Source organism: Hoplias malabaricus, chromosome 14 (genome assembly GCF_029633855.1).
Source record: "Hoplias malabaricus isolate fHopMal1 chromosome 14, fHopMal1.hap1, whole genome shotgun sequence".
Lineage (NCBI taxonomy): Eukaryota > Metazoa > Chordata > Actinopteri > Characiformes > Erythrinidae > Hoplias > Hoplias malabaricus.
In genome coordinates this window covers 27,342,973-27,364,539 of record NC_089813.1, presented here as the reverse complement: position 1 = coordinate 27,364,539, position 21,567 = coordinate 27,342,973, and the positions used below count along the sequence as shown (strand labels likewise).

The window sequence follows — 21,567 nt, the reverse complement described above, 5'->3', positions numbered from 1 at the left end:
GCAGAGTGACGCATTGGTTTATACTAAGCATACAAAATGGTTTTATTTCCCTAAAATGTCTCAGGTTGAAACCGTTTCAGCAGTACATTGAAATTACCATGTAAGATCTAATGCAGGTTATGCCTTGTTTAAATAGGACCACTGATATCAATCAACAATTTAACCATAGAAATTACTTTATGACTAACACACCGACAAATAAATAGCAATGAAAAACAGCAAAACTCTGATCACATACATCGTATACTGAGCAATGGATATACAACCATATAAACCATAGAATATTTCTGTTCATGTGTGATAGCTCTTGCTGTTTAAATCATGCAGAAAAAGTGTCCACAAGATGGAGAAGTCGTCTTGGAAGTATACAGCAGTGGAGCAAGAGCGGTTTAAAGGAATGAGAGAGTAGCTGTTACTTTTTCCATAGACTCACATTCATTTACAAATTAGGCTTTTTCATTCATTACAGTTTGTCGAGGAATTGTCTGTTTTATAATTCTGTCACCTTTAGCATCTGATCCTGAAGAATATTCAAAAGGCAAACACTGCACCTGTTGTCGTTGCAAAGAGCATTACATTATGCACACACCTTATTTAATGTTCATTAATACATATTTCTAATAGAATAATGCATTGTGGAGCAGCTGCACATGAGCCTAAAGCCACTGTGACCAATGCTAACTGTCCGCTGGATGGTTTAAAGGCCCAGGCGTTCGGCTGTGGAGCAGGTGAACTGCTTTCAGTTGTGATCGAGCACCATCAAATAACACTGAGATGAGTTGGGGTAGTGTATGTGATACATTCAAAAACAGTACCTGGCCTCACAAATTCATTTGGGGTTAATACCATCAAATCGTCACAGCAATGTTTCAATATTGTTTGCCATGAGGTCACTATGCAAAATGCCAAGTGTCATTTAGATGGATATAATTCATTGCAGAGTAGATAGAGTTCGAGAGGCTTTTGTGACCAAGAGACAACGCCCAGTGTCTGTAGCTGACATCACTAATGTTCTTGTGGCTGAATGCAGTCACAGGCTTACAGCAATTTTCAAGCATTTTCGTGTAAAGCCTTCCCAGAATAGCAGAAGCTTTTACTACAGCAAAGAGGCATTGACTCCCTTATTTATTCCTTTCATATCAGAAGAAATGTTGGATCAACAGTCTGCAACTGTTTGGCCATACAGTGTATCACTCAGTGATCACAGACAAGCACCGTCAATACCCTCCACGTCCTCTTCAAACTCATACTCCAGCTCCATGTAACACGTACTGTATGCAGTCGATGACAACAGTGTATGGGCATCCTTGGTAAGGTTTTTTCTTCATTACTTCACATAGTCCATAATGTACAGATCCTATTTTCTCAAACTGTGTTGCACAGTAGACACATATGAAGCAGGTAAAAGCCCATCGTGGAGAAGCACCTTGCACATTTAGCACCATGTTATCTCATCAGTCTCACTATGTCTTAAATGTGCACTCACTGTCCATAGACTTCCTTCTGTGCCGTTGTGGGAAAATTGTGCTAAACATTAAACAGTGTCTTGATTGTATTAGCGTTGTGTTTTCAAATGATTATAACATGAATATGTGGTTATATCGAGGTCAACACGTAAAGCGTGGAGCACATTGACTTCATAGATGTTGCTGGACTTTGTATGTTGACCCTTTTTTACAGTTCTCTTCATGTGTGTCAGAGATACTTGTCAAAGCAGAGTTTCCTTTATTTCTAGAGTTCGCTTTGGATAATGTGGGAAAAATGTAGATGGTGTCTTCTGGTTTTTTTTTTTTGTTGTTGTACTTGTGCATTCTGTTTGCGTACTCCTTTTTGTGCTGCAGTAATTGTATATTGTGCTTCAGGTTCCATCAAAATCTCGGTAAAGAAAGCTGTAAACGTATTTATGATGTGCTATGTAGAGTTTGAGCGTTTTTTAAGTGATGAAAAAACCCTTCATCACTGTTTACTCATTCTCTCAGTGTTACTCTCTCATTTGTCCTCTCTCATTTTTCTGTGCTTCTGTCTCTTACACTGTAGTGACGGAGAGAAGAGGGTTGTATACCCTGGTCCCATCTGGAGAGCGGGATCCATGGGCTAGTAACTCTTGGATGGTGATCCAGTTGTCCAAGATGCGCCGGTTGCGCTTCCTTGAGCTTTTCTTCTGACTCAGCTCCAGAATGTTGCCTGGGGCTTGTCCTATCTCCTGTTGGCCTTCCTTCCCTGAGTCCTGGCCCCGTTCGCGGAGATAATCAAGTCGGCACTGCATCATAAACTCGCGGCGTCTGCGTTGCTCACGGGCCTTTAGCAGCTGCTGTTTACGCTCCTCTTTGCTCCAGTACCGGCCCATTTTCATTTCGCTCACTGCGTCATCGTCTGTGGTCATGCCACTGCGTTCCTCTCGGATCTTCATAGCTCTGGCCTTCAGCAAGCGGTCGCGGACTGGTCGCTTCGCCACGTAGCGGGTACCGTCACTGCGGATCTTCACCTTCCACTCCATGCGTGGCGAGGCAGGAGGAAGCGGCAAAGGCAAGTCAAGGGGGTGTTTCACCGGGCTGGGGTGAAGTACAGGTCCGAGGCTGCTGCTCCCTAAGCTCATGGGGCTTGCGCGGCCACTGCTGGCCACAGGTGCCTCACTTTCTCCTTCTGCCATTCTGTCCATATGACTCTCTGAGAAGGAAGAGCCCAGTTGCATGCAGCTGTGATAGCGCTCAGGCTGGGGTCGGTTAGAATGATGCCGTCGAGTGAAGTAAGGACTTGACTCTGCGCTGCGGCCTCCGGTCCTTTCATGGATGCTGTTGGTTCTTGAGCTCCTGCACTGTGCTCCGCCTTCTGCCAGAGGATGAGCTGTACCTTCCCGAGACAAAGAGCGAAACTTAGGGTTCATGTTAGGGTTCATCTGGAATTTCTTGTAGCTATTGGGTGAGTAGGAGGAGCTGAGACAGGCGCGTCCCCTCTCAGTCCAGCTGGGTCGGTCTCTGTGCCTTACTTGCAGAGGAGAACAAGACTCTTCCATCTGGGTGACAGGAGAGAGATGGTCGCTCACCAGGGGTGTGCTCCTGCAGCTCTCTCCCCCCGTGTTGTAAGCACTGCTGGTGTCCTTGTCAGATCGCTCTCTCTCTGGGAGTTCTTTGATATCCGAGAGCTCATGGAGTGGAGACACCTGCAGGTCCGAGGACCCCCTCCCCGAAGCCTCCTCCTCCAGAAGCCATGCTTTCAAGCAGCGCTCTCTCAGTTGCTGCATTTTCTGTGCCCGCAGAATGTTGCGGCACTTGAACTCGAGGTGTCGCAGCTCCTCCTCCAAAAGAGCCATCTCATGAGGAGTCAGGCTCTCGTTGCAGTTCTCATCCAGACCTGCCTCTTGCTCTCCATCCTTCTCCACCTCCGCCTCTTCGTTCTTCTTCTCTGTTTCCTCAGTCTTTTGGCCCAGTGTGCCATTCTTCATGTTTCGTTCATAACGACATTTGATCTCCAGCAGCTCCCGGTACCTCTCACACTCCTCCTCGGTCAAGCCAGGCATCATCATGGAGCTCACATGGTCATGTAGGTATCCTGCCCCTGCAGTCCCACAGTCCAGAGAATCCGTGCTGAGGTGGATCTCTCTGATGTGTAACAGAGGAGATGGTATATCTCCCCCATTTCCACCGCTCCTGCCAGGCCTGAATTTGCGGAGGCTGTGCGGGGTGTTGGTGGTGTTAGTGTTGGAGGCACTGGTCTGTTCATCACCCAGGAGTAAATCATGCTCTGATGATTCTTCATTCTTGGTGCTTTCGTCCGTGCGGCCTACGCCACTGTCCAGCTCCTGACTGTTACTTAAGGTGGCCAGGCTAAGCCTGGGGGTCTCCCGCTGTAGTGTGCTCTCATGGGTTCTTTGCTGTTGAAGACGGTACAAACTGGGCAAGTGAGAGGTGTTCAGACTGTCCACACTCATGCCTACAGGCAACTCACAATCCAGGTCCTCAGGATCTATATGAGTATCCGTCTTGTAGTCCCATAGTTTTCAAAAGGAGAGAGAGAGAGAGAGTGAGAGAGAGAGAGAGAGCTGATTATAAGGCAGTTTCCAGGCAACAGATCAGAAACCATCAGTATTTGAGAGAGTGCATGCTCTAACACATTTTAACACTAGATGGCAATGTAAATATACAGTGCTGCATGTGCGGAGTCATGTCCTCTGAAGGTAAAAAAAAATGACATGAATAGTGTTGTATATTACATTTCTTGCAAAGTAGAATCACGAGGATTTTACTATCAATCCAACATTATCTCTTCCAATCTTAACATCATCTAGCTGTCATGCGTTCATCACTTTGCATGCCAGCGCTCGAACATGGATTTGGTTGAATTATATCTATTGAGAGACAGCTAAGCTGGGGATCGATTGCAGTACCTTCCCGAGTTTTTCTGAATTGAAAGCAGCATTGATTATCTTCATTATCTGGCTGTGACATGTCTTAGCAACTCCAACCACCCACTCACTCACCCACCCCACCGTGTCCCCTTTCCCACTCCTCTTGATTTAGTAAGTCTTTAATCCCAGTGTCCTTCTCCTCCCTCTCTTCCACTTTCTTTCTATCGGTCTCCCTTCCCTCTCTCTCTCTCTGCCCTGTTCCCTCTCCAGAAATGGCAACTCCCTTCATTATGCCCCCCTCCTGTCCCATCATTAGGCGCTTGTTCTTTTGTCTTGGCAAAGATGATAAAAAAACTGGAGATACAGGCTTGCTCTTCTGATTTTCGTAATGTAGCACCTCACTTCAAATAAGTTCCCTGTATTATTCATTAGGGTATAGCTGTGTTTCTGTTTTATGGGTGTTTCACTGAGGACTCATTGAGCTGCTAGCGTATGTGATTTTGACTTTAACACCCGTTTTTCTACCATGGCCTTGGGGTGGTCCTAAGACGATGGTAACTGACAACATTTTTTCTTTGTAAATGGCTTGCTTTAACAGTGAACAGCATGTTAGTTTTATGTGTATGATAAATCCTCTAGAATGAGTATATCCTGAAGGATTTAGTGTTAGAAACCGAGCCCTTTATACTAGCTTTAGTTCCCAGTGCTACCATATTTTAAAGAAATGTTCTGATGTTAAACCTTACGAATGCTCGTTTGTGCCCTTGAAACTGCAGGAAAAGGCTGACTGAGGATAAATCCTCAGTCCTTTTTCTCCCTCATTGTGTCCTACCATTGCATCTTTTTGTATCTGCTCTCCATCAATCTCTCCTCCCCTCCCTGCTGGTGCTCCTCTCATGCCTTTTTAATGGTACTCTCTCTAGTGTTTTCTAAACCTGCTTTTTCCCCCCTCTCTCTCGCTGATTTTCTTCCTCCTCTCCTTGTGGAATTGCGTTAATGGAACTGCCGCAAATCCTGGACGGGCATCACTAAGAGTGATCACATGATTCAGCCATGACTGATGTGAACCGTCCATTTCCCTTCCATCAGCAAAATAAGCCATTAATTTCAGGATCTGTTGTCACTAGGGATGGACTAGATGCATTAGCTATGCATGTGTCTTTGAAAGAGCGTTTGTATGTGTGTAAATTTTGAGTGTCAATGTTTACGTATGTGTGCTAATCTAATCAACATCAAAATCTAAGCTTTGTACTTGTATTCACCTCTATCTCTGGTCTGGCCAGTAGAAGGGAGAAGTTGATGCTGTCTTCTCGGGTAAGAATAGCCACTGCCTCCTCCCTGTTCTGGACATCCACTCCATTTATCTGGGAAACATGGGAAGGACAGTGGACTTGGAAAGTTTTTCCATAAAAAACCTTGATGAAGAGCTTTGTTCCTAAGATAACATCTAGTCTAACTAACTGATCATGAGATCTACTGAGAGATACTGAAAAGGCTATGGATTTACAGCCGTTCTTGTGCAAACTGAATACACTTAACTGAAGCATATTTGTGATTTAATATAGTAAAAAAAACATATTATAAACTATATAATGATCATTTTGTAAAAGTTTAATTTATTTACTTATTTTCACAGTCTTTTTATTAAAGGTTTCCAGCCTTGGACAGGTTTTAGTTCTTAAATAGTTGATATAGAGCTTTACTACTTACTTTGTAGGTTCTTCACACTCAAGCACTTAATTAATAGAAAGTTCATAAAAATGAACCTTATTTGTTGTTTTTATTTGATTTTATTATCAAATGCTCCCATTTGACACCTTTTTATGGCAGTATTTAAAGAGCCTGTACCTGCAGTATTCTGTCTCCCTTTCGGATGCGTCCATCTTTGGCTGCTATACTGTTGGGATTGACCTGGGATTACAAAATAAATTGACGTGTCAGTCAAATAATTACATGCCTGCAATTTACATTTTGATGCAAAATGCTTACAGAAGACTTTGACTAACCTCCCCTACATATATCCCCTGGTCGTCCTCTTCATCGGTGCGGTAACACACGGTCAGTCCCAGCTTGTCCTGCTGACTGGACTTGTAGAGCTCCACTTCCTAACACAGAGAGACAGGGAGCTCACACGGGGCACAGATCAAACACACTGCCGCAGGGGGACTTCTGAAAAAGCAATTAAATCTCACGTGCTGATAGAACACGGGGCGTTACGGTGTGGTGCAGTGTTGGAAGCTTTAGTGAGAGTTATAATTTACGGTTATTTGTTTGGCTGATACTTGTATACAAGTGAGGAAAGAGCAAACTAAGTGTGCAGCTCTGATACAGAGTCCAAGAGTATACAGCCATGTCCAGCATCTTTTCTGAAATTGAGTAGAGATAACCACAGTAACATCCACAACCTTTCAACAGAGGCTGCACACTCGACATGGAAGACTGCAGTAAAGAATTTAGGTACTGTAAGGTACCGATACTTAATGATTAATTCTTTAACTGATCCCAGGCATGTTGGACAGAGCTGAGTCACTCCAGCTCCTCATCCAAACACTAGGGGCTACATACTCCTCTAGCCAATACTTGGAATCGGGAAATGTACTTTTGGATGTTCCTGAATGTCCAATTATGTCCCGTTCTCTTGGTAATTGATTTTTGTTACACCAACAGTGTGTTTATATGTGTGCAGTTAGCAATAGAGGCACTTTAAGGTGGCTGTTTTTTACTATTTAGAAGGAGGTTATGGACATTTTGACATATATAGTGTAGCTGATGCTTGTGTGCTGGAAATTGTAATCATGGGCTGGGATCCAAACCTCATATTCCAGCTCATCCTGTCGATCCACCTCATGGTTTGCAACGTCAAGGTAGTCATTAAGATCATCACAGTCATGATCCAGAGTGCAGCTGTGAAGAGATAGCTTGGACTTTTAGAGGTGAATATCAGAATATGGTTTGATATAATGTTCTGTTTTCTACTCTGATTGTAAATTAACATTATAGAAAAACAAATCTCTCTCTCTCTCTCTCTCGCTCTCCAAAGGTATGTTCTTATGTGCAGCGGGTAATCTAGGAGGGAACTTCATTTTATTTGGTGTCCTGTAACCTGCATAAGTGTATGATCACACACCTCTTATTTCTCAAATATACTTATATACACCACAAACAGATGGAAAGTGAAATTTGCCTCTAGAGGAGTCAGTTGATTTGAAAGGCAAAGGAGGAATGAACACAAAAAGGAATTAATTTCTGGTAAGGTCAGTTTTGATTTGTGCCAGATTTGTGAAGGTGAACTTTAACTCTGCAGATACATGAACTTTGGAAATGTGAGCCAGTAGAAAACCTGACAGCAAGCTGTGATGCCTAATTTCTGATAAGTGACAGGAACAGCTCCTGAGTCCACATAATGTCATTTGTTGCTCACACTGTCCAAAAAATGGATAAGTAGCAGAATTAGGCATTCACAGAACAACATTTTCCCTCCAGAATTATTACACATCTGCTGTGCCTATATTCTCCTGGGTGTGGCTCCACACTAGTGGACAAATAATAAAACAACATTTACATAAATGAAAACGATAATGACGGCCATATTAAATCCCACTTTGTTGTACTTTTTTCTGTAGATACCAGTATGCTATACAGCAATAATTCCCAAACATGACCTGGAACACAATTATTTTAATGGCTATTAATCTTTTTGAATGGTTTTTTTGAACTTTGGATATATACTTAATTCCACAAAAAAAAGTATTCTACTTAGAGGATGTCTATAATTGTGATCTCCACAAGGTGGAAGGTGTAAATTTGAAAACAGTTGTTTCAATAAGACTGGTGTTTAAATTTTCTTTAAGTGTTTATTCACTGTTTGAACTGCCATAGAACCTCATTTATAACTTGAGTTGTTTAGTTTTGTAACAATTTTGGCAATACAGTTTCCCAAATTTGGAGGTTTTTCCACCTTAAGTAATCACCTTAATTACACACCTATGGAGCAGGAATAGAGCCATATCTCGGTTCATGCTTTTGAATGTTTGGAGTTCTCTACATTGTCTAAAAGAACGACAGATGCCTTTTTGGTGCCATGAGCAGAGAGAGAGAGAACCTAGCATACTGGTCCGAGCTAGCTTGTTTTTTTACTCGTTTACTGACACAGTGGCTTCGTAACCATTAGACTGGTTTGAGCATCCAAACAAACAGGAGAACTAGCAAATGACGAGGAATCTTGTGAATTTTATAAAAAAAAAGTGTTTTTCATATCAGTTGTGAACGTGGGCTTTAAATGGTTTTGTTATTCCACGCAGCAGAGTCAGCAGACATTCAGAGCATGTTTGTTGCAGTTTGAGACGAGTGTGTTCTATTGTAGGCGGGTAATTTGCACTGACTTGGTCCTGTCTATTGTTAGCTGCATTAGTGTTTTAGTTAATGTCTAAGCTTATCGACTTCATTTAGAGGAAAACTCTGAGAATGAGCTTAGTTTCTGAACAGTTCCTATAACATCAATATCAATCTACAGTTTCTCTGCAGTGTTGGCAAGTAAAGAAGCATTTATTGGTATTGAGCTGAGATACTCACAGTTCATTCAGTAGGTATGGCTCTACCAAAGGAGGCAGTGGAGGAGATGGAGGATGTTTTGGAGAGCTCCCGCCAGCGCCAGACCCTCGGCCCACACCCAGAAAGTTCTGGAAGCTGATGTCTGTTTGTGTGGAGTTGTCGACACAGTCGGTGATGGCCATGATCCTAGCGGTGCCTGTGCTAGTGCCTGCTCTCCTCCTGTGCCCCTTACGTACCACCTGCAGCAGCAAAGGATCGTGAGGATGCCCGTCCTTATCTTGGGATAGAGGAGATGTTCTTCTGCCTTTAAGCTATGGAAGGGAAAAAGCAAAAGGAAGAAAAAGGTATGAGTTGTTGGAGTTGTAGGAGAGTTATATTGAGATACAGATGCTAAGGACTGAGTAGACAAGACATGCTCTGGTTTCAGTATATGGCTAAATTAGGCTTTAAAACATGCATAAAACAGGTGTACAACAACTCATAACTGGAACATGGTAATAAGTTCATGACTTTTTTTTAATTTTAGATATTGCCTATTCCACCAATTGTATAACCGGCACATGCTTCCTCTGCCAAGGAGCTAGCCATCGCTAGCTGTCAATAATGCAATGCCACTGGATGTCTCAACACACCTGTGAGGAGAACACTAACTGCTGTCATGTCAGCTAACAGATGTCAACATTGTTTAATATGATGCTGAGTGATGGGGAGAGGTAGGGCTGTCCTAGCCACCCAAAGAGCGCAAAGTAAATTGTGTTCTGTTGGACTCCGTCTCAGATGAGTGAGGCATTGATGGGGATCAAGCAGTCAATTTCTGTAATAATTTTGGTGCATTTTTATTGATCCATTAGTCATGAAGTCTTCACACCATGTAAATGGCTATGGCTGTGTTTGAAAATTGCAAAAAAAACCAATACAAATAATAATTATATTTAAATAAATGTAACGATGAGAAAATGGAGTTATGAGTTTTCACAGCAAGAACAGATTAGAATAACTGAAAGCCTGTCTATTTAAAAGCATAGTAAGGAAATTATTTTATACTTCAACCTTTATTTCTGCATCAATTGGACGCATTGTGTTGCCTTTCTGTTTAAAAAAAATAGAGAGATAGCAGTGTTAATGTTTCAGATATAAATAAATCTGTGAAGCATTTGTACAACAAGGTGCAGTATTATTATACGGGGTCTTGATTGCTTGAACAGAAATTGCTGCTGAACGGATCATGATTAAAGCCTGAACTGAGCATAATGCTGTAATGCAGCTGCAGTGTCTTCAGCATTGTTCCAAACATCCTCGGGCTCTCCCAACTCTCATAATGATTTAATTTTTGGGCTTTAATTTTCCACTACATTGACCTTCTGCCAAGTCATTAGATTTCTGCAGAAGAGCACGAATAGAATACACATCAGTTGATAGAGCCCCACCCCCACCTTACAGCCCACCAGCCCCCCATCTCCATGGCCCTGTGGGGCTCTGATGAAGATAGCTCAGATGAACAGGCGATTTATACTGCAGGAATGCAGTACTCAATCAATAACAGCTTAATCCTGTGTACGCCCGCCATGACCTCGGCCTCATTCCTATGGACCCGCTCAGCCTCAATATAACTGACCCCTAGAGACCAGGGCTCATCTGAGTCCCACATCGAGTTTGACTCTGTGCCTTTCACTGTCCAAACGAGGTGGTAATCCATTTATTTCCACTGTATATATGGAGGATCATCGATCCGGTGGGTGGGTTTGATTAGAAATAGCTGGTTTGTACACAGGTGCTCTGTTGAAGCAGAAAAATACACTGAAGGACATAGGGATTGACACAGTATAGATTTCTAATGAACCAGCCCTGTTTCCAGACATTTTGTTAATTGTACAGACAAGAATCTGTGTTTATACGCACTTTCTGCCTTTTAAGAGATCAAGAATATTAAAATATTAGATTGTTGTTTTTATTGACTTTTTTCCACAATGTTCCAACTTTTCCGGAAGGTTTGTACTCTGCATGTCCAAAAATAGCATCACTTCTTTGGAAAGTAAAGGTATTAATAGGGAGTCTTTCCCCTTTCCTGCACTGATAACTACACTTCTGGCAAGATTTTACACTAGGTCTTAGAACCAGTGGAACATGGATCTTGCTGTCTGGCTTTGATGGCATTCAGGCACTGGTAATACATAATTAGCTCTGAATCACCACTCCAGCCCCAGCTCCAGCTTATCCCAGAGGTGGGATGGTTCTCACTCTTCACAGCTCAGTGCTTAGTGGGTTTATACCACTCTAGCTAACACTTGGCATTGAGCATGATGGATTTATGCTTGTATGCAGCTGGTTGAGAGAATCGCACTCTGTTGGTAAATGCTTTTCTTTGGTGTTCATTCAAGCTGTTCACAGTTATACATTGGTGCAAGTAATGGGTGCACCTGAAAATGTCTGAACAATTTTAAATGCATAGTATTCAGGAAGGAAGGGCTCCATAGGCAGCGCTGGTAGCAAATGCTTATTTTACCATAAGGAAAAAGTCTATTAAAATATATCTGGAGAGTGATTCAGGACATTGATTTTGGAACGTTACGCTGCATTTACATTACAGCAAAGTGGGGCGATTAATATCGCTCATTAGTTTCTGTGGAGACTGCAGCAGTTCTGTGTCTGGGAATGTGGGAGCAGTTGGATGTATACAGAGAAATATATAACATTTGTGCTTTTCTATGCTCAAAAATGAGCTTCCACCAGGCAATACTTATGTGTCATGCTACATTTCAAATAACCAATAAATTTAGTGTTAATAGAATGTTATATTAATTCACATTTAAAAAAATAATATTACACTTGTTCTTACTTATTAATCCAACATTTCTTCTGAAATGAAAGGTATTAATATGTATTTTGCTATTTGCTGCAGTAGCAGCTTCTTCGGTTGTGTGGAGACTTCTCTGCACTAGATTACTGAACATCGCATTGAGGATTTGCATGCATTCATCTTCAGAAACATTAGTGAGGTCAGTTACTTATGTTGATTGATTAGTTCTAGACCACAAACACCACTCCAACTCATCCTAGTTGTCATTAGTGGTCACAGGACATTGTTTTGCTGGATATTTTTGGTTGGTGGAGTATTCTCAGTCCGACAGTAACACTAAGTTGTTTAAAATCTCCATGAGCACTGCTGTGTCTGATCCACTCCATAGTAGTGCCGCATGCACCAATTCACCACCATCATATCAATGTTATGTGTGTGTTATGTGTGTGTGTGTATATAATATATATATAATATTTTTTTGGGTAGAGCTGATAAAATAGACAATGTTTAAAAATTGAGGTCATTTTAAAGTTTTGGTCGATCCGTGTATGTTAATAAATAGTCGCAGCATTTCTTCTGAATTAAGGGTATCAGTAGGGAGTCTTTCCCTCTTTGTTGTATTAATTACATCTACTCTTCTGTCTTGGCTTCCAATATTTCTGTGAAGATTTGATTTAATTTGCTTTGAATCACAAACACCACTCCAGCTCATCCAAGTGGAATTGGATTGCGCTTCATTACTCCAGAGAACACATTAATAAATAGAAAGGTTCTCAAGAAAATGAAAGTGTTTGTTCTGTTTCATATGGCTTTGACTCATTCATATGAAGTCGGCTTTATACGTTATTATATACATGACCGGGGTAGAGCTGTGATTCCTACATGCATTTACTGTGTTGGTACTCATTTTAAATTCTTAGCATTAAAGGGCCAAAGTGTTCTGTGACACAAGGCAGCTTATCAACACAGAACCAGGAGACATCAAGAATGTCTCTTTATCTCCTAATACACCTCAGTTAACCTTCAGCCTTTGTATTTGCCCCGGTGGAATAATTGCATTTCTAATGAAGCAGCCTCTGTCGCGTATAAACATTGTCATTCAGGTGGGCTCTCTGAAGCCCACCCACTATCCACACTGGAGAATAATATAATTCATTTCTTCTATTGTCATATACACAGTATACTCTTCTGTGACACTGTTTAATGAGATCCTAATTTTATATTGAATAAATATATAAGCGGAAATAGAAACTTAAAATAATGAGTGTGATGTGTAGAAGTGGGCTATACCAACTGTGCACTAAAGACACCAATGAATGTAATGAGAAATGTAAATATTCATTAAAATATAAATGTTGTGGGTTGAACATGAACAGTGAGTCTTTCACAATGTTTGTAAGCGCTTTATACCCAAATAACTGTTATGCCTATATGTGCAGGAATCTTGATTGCTATGTGGAAGTACACAAATTGTTAAAAAATATAGGGTTTCTTGGACTATTTCATTAGTATTTATAGTCCCCTGAAAATTCAGGTAAAGAGATGGTTTACATTTTTGCCTTATCCCTATGCAAAATATATAGGTATATATAAATATATAGGTATGAGAGAGAGAGCTCCTTGGACATATCATGGGAAAAAAAAATTCAGTCCATTAGCAAATTAATTTGGGCATCTGGAGTTCCTACCAGCCCAGGCATGTCTTTTTTCGTTTTTTTTTTTTTTATCTGTGATCTGCTTCAATTCTAAAAACATGGGATTAAACTAGTATTTTTTCATCTTATATAGTTAACAAGTGTCCCGCCTCTTCACCTGAGTCTCTGTCACTCCCTCGTCCTGTCAGGTCTGTTTTCCCCGCCATGTGCTCTCTCAGCACATGGCTCTGTTTGTTGTTGTCCATGTCTCCGCCTATGTCCCGCCTTTCCTCCTCCACCTCGTTATCTGTCTCAGGTGCGTCTCGACTGTGTTAAGTATTTAAGTCCCCTTGTATCACTTCCTCTTGTCGGTCATTTGTACTGTTTCGGTCCCTGTTATCAAGTCTGCCTGTCTCTGCAGTTTCTCCGTCATTGTTTTCCACGTCGTCGTTTCATTTCCTCTGTCGTTGTTTCGTTTTGTAGTCTGCTTATCTCTTTAGTCTGTCTGTCCCGTTTGCCCTGTTTAGCTCCCCGTGTCCAATTTAGCCTGCTTGGCTCTGTTTCTGTTAAAGTATCTTTGTTTTGTTATATTTAGTTAATAAAGTACTGTGTTTTAGCGAGTGCGTCCGCCTCCATCAGTCCGCCCCGTGATCCTGACAGTCTATCACTGGACCCGTTCTTTACAATGATTAGGTTAACAGAACAAAACAAAATCCAAGCAAATATAGTGAAAATAAAAACTGAGAAATAACATAAGAATGCAAAAGTGACTAAAAACCAGCATTTATGCTCTTCACTCCTCACTCCTAGATGCCTCACATATTATGTCTCCTTTTATATCTCTGTAATTCGTTGTATATGAGATCAAATGTAAAGACAAATGAGACATTCGCTGTAGATCCTTCAACTCATTAAAGGAACCCAGGAATTGCACCGGTGGCTCCTCTTGTGGTTTAGTTGAGATCTCAGGGCTCAGATGTGCTAAGATAATAACATGTTTTCTCTCAAACAGACACAAACTCAACTATTTCTCATCAAACACTAAGACCCTTCTCAGTTTTCATGATGTTAATAAGTCATTTTTATCTGGGCCACAAGTGTGTAATGTTTCCTTCTTCATCTGATGCCTTTTCTTTTAAGAAATGTTAGGAGCATTGTTGTTAATTCTCCTGAGGAATAGCGAGCAACTATTCAGTGACATAAATTTCCTCTGGGATTCTCACAACAGAAAGGTTCTGTGCCAATTAAAGGCTTTCCAGTAGCATCTGCACACCTTTATTTGTGAGACACAGCGCTAATGCCTTAATGGCTTTGTCAATGCAGACACTAGTTGCTATGTTATCACATAGACAGATGGTTGTTTAGAGAAAATTGTTGGACAGCTTTTACACTGGCTTTCTAGTGATCAAAGCTAATGCTGCTCCATTTTATTCTCCCTATTTTTATTATCACTCTCATTCCAGTCTTCTTGACCCAATTAAATGTGGCACTGGAAATGTCAAGCATGTCTTTTTATAAAGGTTGGGCACACTTTGGTTAAGTAGGTCATTTTTCTCTTTTGTAACTCAATTCTCTTTGTTGTTGTTGTTGTTGTTGTTCTTGGTGTGACTCATCTTTCCATTTTTCCATTTGTCTTTTTCACTTTCTTTGCTGGGGAGGACAGGAACCCAATTCTACTCTTGCCTGGTGGCTTCAATCATCTCTCTGTATCTTGTCTTTACCTCTCTCTATCGCTCTCTCTGTCTCGGCCTAGCCTGGACTGAACCTTAACCTCCATTAATGCCGTGGTTTCTTGGAACGAGTCTGAACTGGAGAGCCGTGAACCTGCTGAAGGCTGTGGTTCTGGACTTGAAGCTTGGCTGCAAGGGGCCAGTCGGAGGTTGCGGTGGAAACAGAGGAGGGAAGACAAGGAAAGGTTACTGGTGACCGAAATGTCAGTGCCAATCCGTTTCTCTATTATTTTGTGGTTCACGGGGGTGAGGTAGGGGCAGACTGTTTTATCTTCGGCTTCTTTCATGTCGAGGAACATTCGAGGAAGGCCTCCTGCGGAGTCAAGTGTAAATATTTCTCCGCATGGGTGGAACGTCCTCATTTCCATCAGTATTCTGGAAATGTGTGTGTGTGTGTGTGTGCAGTGCATGGATCCTCTCTACTGTGCCTCTCTCTCTCTGAGCTCTACGGTGAGAAAGCGTATAAGTCTTGTTTAATTACCTCTGTTGCCGTGGCAACCATATCCCATAGAGACGCGTTTGACAGGATTTGTTGTTGGGGAGGGGAAAAGAGAGAGTGAGCGTGAGAGAAAGAGAACAGAGGAGAAAAAGAGACACAGGGAAACCCAGCAGACATGGAAAGGGTGGGCCCTAGGACGGATTAGCAGAGTAGCAGTGTGTTTAGAGGTGCATTTTGGAGCCAGCTCAGTGTTCTGCATCATTCGGAGGGATTTGAGCTCAGATGAGCTCGTTTAAACCTCATCACAAGCCTTCTGAGCTTAGCACCAATTAGCTTAGCTTATCAGTGTGAAGAAATGGCTCAGCGAAATGAACGAGATCGGAGCTCAGATGTGGCCACTGCGACTTGTCAGCTTTCTCTGTGAGGTCATGTTATGCCATGGATTTCTAATGCTGAGGTCCATGCTACTGACAGAGAAGCCTGATTCCCAGTAGACTCACATGTCTTTTTGTGGAGTTCTTCATTACTGTGTAGCAGGCCATGGCAAGCAAAGCAGTGGTTCTACAAAGTGTACAGAGAGAGAGAGACAGGAAGAAGATGCGGAGAGGGCTGAGTGATGTAGTGGAGTGTGTGTCTGTGTGTGTGTGTGTGTGTGGGTGATTGATGGATACCAGGAAAGGAAATGAAAAAGTGCAAAGGCAGAAATGTCTCTGTCTCCTTGTTCACAGAGGAACTGTCATGGTGTCTGCATCCATTCTAAATGGAGAAGTGTGCAGTTGTATGTTGACGGATTCTGCTGTCTACCACTTGAATACAATGAAACTGATTGATTACAGCATTTATCGCATGAAAAAGGACTTTGGGTTTGTCGCTCTGGGCTTCGCATTTGCACTTCATGCTTGATCAAGTGGAAGGAACATGCATACGGAATTGATGCGACTATCCTAGTGCTCGTTGGGAGTGGAACGGAAATGTGACTGGACACACAACGGAATACGGAAGAAAGGAGCCCACATGATAAAGACACACACTGGCTCTCGGCTATAGCAGCTTCAGAACATTCATCATTCCCCACCACGCCTCAGAGAGCGTAGAGCCATATATATCATACACATGAAGTAGTTCCACATGCAGTAGTTAACTCTGTTCCTCTTGCTTCTCAGAGATGCCTCCAAGTGCTTTTTGACGCTCGGTTGGCATGAGTTAAGGGGTCTCCAAGCTCTTTCCCCTCATCGGTGTGCAGCATTTTAAGTGGGCTCCCATGCTGAGGGCTTGTGTTTCAGGGTCTAAGAACTAGTTAGGGAGCTGAAATCGCCCAAGCCACCTCAAGCAGTGAGAGGGAAGCTGGAGAAGTAAAAAAAAAACCCTTGAAATTGCGCTGAGATTGGCGAGATCAAGAGGCAGATCCCTCTCAAATTAGATACAGCTCGATCTCTTCTACCGTGACATCAGAGCAAAGCCGCCCTCCGAACAAAACTCTGCCGACTCGAGCCTTGCTGAAATATTTGTTTAAGTGACGTGAGAAAGCCTGCTTCCAGTAAGCTTTTCAAAATGCACATTTTAGACGAGAGAGGATGTGCAGAGTTTGAGCCTCTTCAAGGAAAGAGACTTTATGTGGGTAAGAGGAAAAGAAAAAGGCCTTTGCTTAAAATAAAAGAAAGAAAGAAGAAAGCCTGGATTCAAGCATGTTCATTATTTACTGAAGCCTGCTGTATTTATTGTACATTGTCCCTCTCAGTTCTTAATTTTTGGATCAGATTTACTAAAAGTGGCACTAATTACAGATAGTTTCCTCTGGTAAAAGTTGCCAGTTTAATGGATTATCTGCTAAAAAAAATCCATGCAAATGATCACACCCACACACAACTTCATAATTACCACCGCAGTAGGACCCTGTTTCTGCCTGAAGGGGACAAATGAGTCTGGTTGTAATTGTGACTTATCGGGTCGACTAAATCACGAGCAACACCCTTTCCAAAGACACTTTTTACAACATAAACTCGTAATATTAGAAAATATCAGGGTTTATTTCTTTTTGCTAAAATAAATTATGTTTGGGGTTTTTATGCCCTACACCAAATTATGAATGATGTAATTGGTGGATGTCAATAAATAAGTGTTTGAAACTCTTTTTGTCCTATCTCTGAGCACCAGCAGTGACAGTATTGTCCGAATGGCTTTCACAGGAGATAAACAATGCATAGAACGAAATCTTGTGTCAAATTTGACGAGGCTTGGGCTTATTAGTAGTAAGTGTTTGGTTAAAATAGTAACCCACCAGTTGTACAAGTTGATGTGTCTCAGAGACAGAAAACAAAATAAAAATGTTGTCTTTAGAATGATGTCATGGGTCATGTTGAATAGGAGCAAATTCATGAACCTACAAAAGGCCAGTTTTGATTTCAGGTCGACCTAAAGGCATGTGAAGCACAATTGCCAGATGTGTTCAATTTGATGTGGACTTACAGGAAGTATTATTGTTGTTATTGTATATGATAGACATATAAGCTTGAAGAAAAAAACATGGATAATAAATAATAATCATAATCATACTCACTAGTTGTATGCTGAACATGAACAGTTTTCATAGGCCTAAGTAATGATGAATCACACATAATTTGCATGATGTTCAAAAAATGAATTTTTATAATTTGAGCTATTTCCACAGTTTGTGGGTGTGAGCCACACCCACTTATTGCAACATTTTTATTTTTAATCATGAATTAGGGTGTGGCTCCAGACTGAGCTCTGCTCTTTGTAGATTTCTGTAGATAGTTTTCGGGGGAAAAGAAAAAAATGAGAGCGTACAATTCACTGACAGAAGATGCCACGGAGTGTCCGAATAGTTTTAAATCTCAAATATTCAAATGTAGGGTTTATTTTTTTTCCCTCTCAATCTGTATGGGACTTTGAAGCTGCTTTGTCAGCAACTAAAACCAATGGCTTCTCCTGTTTTGGCACAAAAGCCGAGGCTTTATCCACCCAGAAATATCAGCTTTAGCCCTCTGCTAAGTCTACCCACAGTGAGCTCTGCCATGGCAGTAAATCAGAAGTGATGGCATCCCCGTGTGAATTGCAGACAACTTGTTATCTCACTCTATCCCTCTGCCATCCCCTGCTGTCTATTAATATCACTTTTTTATATAAACTCAAATAAATGTTTTGAATTATGTCTTGTGTAATATAATGTGGCCCCATTTATTGCCTGGATATATGCTTAAAATTGTGATACCATTTATAGCCTAGCTATCATATCATCCTTGAGAAGATATAAAGAGTACAATGGGTATTCAGGGACGTCATGGGACATATGGCGATCAAAAATGAATGATAGTAATATTACCACAAAGACAGGTTTTTCTTTTTTTTGGTGTGGGGGGGCACCAGACACAGATCCTGGAGGGGAACTGAATATAAGTGAATGTTGTTTGCTTCCAATATCAGTGCAGATGTTAGTCAGAAACTCAGGGGAAAAAATACAACTGTTCAAAGGAACTATGGCCATGGACTGGCTCATATGTGAACTCCCATATTAGACACTATGTCATGTCTAGGCAGAACTCCTGGAATTTTTATTTTCAACCAACGTATCACCTGCCTAACTGACCTCATTAACATTCCTCTTAACATATTCCTTTCCATTTAACATTCCACTAAATTGTGGAGCTTGCAGTGAGTGTTTTTAATCATGTCACAGCTGGAAGAGTATCATATCTCATATCCCAAAACAGTAAAGCCAAATAACCCAAGTAGATTTAGTTAGAGAATCTGTTTATCATATGCTACATTTGTTAAGTATGTGTTGAATTGAACTGATTCCATACACTCAATATAAAAAAAACTGATCATTTTTTGTTTGATGATAGGTGAGGAAATGGAAACAGCAATGGCAACATTGTAAAATTATTTCATATTAATTTCCCTGCACATTATTAAGTAAGAAACATTTTAAAGAAAGATTTCAGTGAAGAGAAACATGTGAAAATTCCTTCAATCTCTGGGAATGCCATCAGTCAGCTAAGACATGACTTGTGTCTCAAGTTTTTACTAGAACAAAAAAATAAAGCTTATGGCAATAATAAGCCATTGTACTCGAGGCATGTATAATTGTCACACACTCACCTCAAACTGTCTGCCGTTTTTATGAGCCTCAGTCTGACATACATAGTTTCTGATTATGTATTATATATTTGGCAAAATCTGGCTGAAGACAATAAAACAATGAAGAGGTATAGAGAACCATGTTTGCTCTCACCTGGAACATGATCCGGTACTGTTCCTCCGGCCGGTTCACCACACACATGTTGCAGCCCATCTTGGCTCTGGCTCGAGATATGCCTCTCCGCTATGTGATGTTCTGATATAAAGTGGCCACCGAGGCCAGTTACAGCTCTGTCCGGTTAGAGAGGTCCCTCCCTACAGTCAAAGGTTTTGACTTTCTCCATGAAAGGACTTAAAAAAAATTCTGTCCTCTGAACGTTCCTCCTCTACAGAGAGAAAAGCTGATTTTTTCAAAGCCTAAAGTTCAAAGAGGCCTTCAGAAATTCCAGAAGCGCAAAGTGTAGTGTGTGCTCCAAACTGTTGGGCTGTTATTATTTATTTGCATTTTTGCATCTTTTTTTAATCAAGAGTTATTGCTTATCTCTCCATCAGGACAGCGGTGGAAGTGAGTGAATGGCAGATGGGAAAGAACTGGTTTTGAAATGAAGTTTTTTTCTTTGAGTGATATTTTCTTCCAAATGAGACTGTGCTTATATATTTTGTGTGCCTGCATTTAATGCCCCTGGTGTATTGACTCGCCCGCGGGGCTTCATATTCAAACACTTTAATTAAAAGAGAGGCGCATCCAGACAGGCTTTAATATATTCTATGTTTACCACCCAGTTTTGTGGATTCCCCAGTGAGATGACTGCCTGTGCTCTCAGTGTCATTGTGCTATTCTTAGAAAGTGTTTTCCCCTCCCATGTATGTTGTGTGCTGTGTTTCTTTAGCAAATGTATGCTCCATGTCATTATATAGCAGCCTGTCACAGGTTGATTCTGTGCAAACTCTCAGAGGAAAAGCTGTAGACCTGTTGAGTACAGGCCCATTGCTCTAGAAGAGTCTTTTCCAAACAAAGCTAGCAGGCGTGTTAGCTGCTTTTGGGTGTATGTTGATTTAAGAATAGTCATGTTAGCTTCATCACATTGTCGTTATTATGATGGGAAGGATAGACTAGAAACTTGCACTAAACATACGTAATATTGCTTAGTCTTGATGTGTTGGCAAAGGATATAAAAACATACCGTGTTTATTCAGGATATCCATGCTAATCACATATGACCCTCCCTGTCCTTTCTTATCTTCACATTACAACATGTACTAAATCAAACTAGCCCAGTTACTTTTTTTTTCTACTTAAACATCGTATTATGCTCAGCATTTAGATATAATAATGACAATATTACCGTTAGTCGTCTTTTAAGTAAGATATGCTTCACTAATCAAATCACAGTCTCCCTTCCCCTGTTTAAAAAAAAAAGGGGGGGGGGGGGGTATGATCCACTTCTCCTTTCTTCACCTCAAATCTTTCATATGAGGCAACCTGTCATTCAGCAATCACATCAGATCCGCTCTCCACCCTCCTAACTGCAGGGTGTGTGCAGCGACGGCTGTTTGAGTGACTGCACCTGTCAGAGCCCGTCTAAAATGGACCCCTGCTGTTTCTCCGTCTCTCTCTGTCTCTTTCTGTCTCACTCTCCCAACCTGCTTCTCTCTGCTTCCACCTGTATGGAGGTGAATTCAACTCCGAAATGGCTGTATTTTTAATACGTTTATGCAAAATGTAAACAAAATTGCATCATTGCACCCCAAAATAGAGCTTATTTAGTACCGGCAGGAGTTCTGTGAATTTCCATAGACACCTTAAAAAACACTTAAAGAACTATTTGAATGCAGAAATGGTTCTTAGCCTGGTCAAATGGAAAAGCTGTTGTAAACAGCTCTCTGAAGAACCCTTAAGAAAGATGGTTCTGATTAGCACATGATAACCGTTCAGAGATATGTATAACCTTTTTTGATAGAATAAAATA

At 41.3% G+C, this 21,567-nt stretch overlaps 1 protein-coding gene across 2 annotated transcripts; it reads right to left on the bottom strand.

Annotated features, from left to right (window-relative positions):
• Positions 1-36: 36 nt before the first annotated feature.
• pdzd4 (PDZ domain containing 4) lies at positions 37-20,930 on the bottom strand. 2 transcript variants are annotated; one of them, XM_066643784.1, is made up of 8 exons: positions 19,752-20,930; positions 9,947-9,985; positions 8,918-9,207; positions 7,159-7,249; positions 6,352-6,450; positions 6,194-6,256; positions 5,608-5,709; positions 37-3,979 (listed from the first exon to the last, which is right to left on the bottom strand). In XM_066643784.1, the coding sequence occupies exons 1-8, from the start codon at positions 19,809-19,811 to the stop codon at positions 2,027-2,029; spliced, it is 2,697 nt and encodes an 898-aa protein (XP_066499881.1). In that variant the 5' UTR covers positions 19,812-20,930; the 3' UTR covers positions 37-2,026. The 2 variants fall into 2 exon arrangements, with proteins under 2 accessions (XP_066499881.1, XP_066499882.1); XM_066643785.1 differs by lacking the exon at positions 9,947-9,985.
• Between the last annotated feature and the right edge of the window lie 637 nt (positions 20,931-21,567).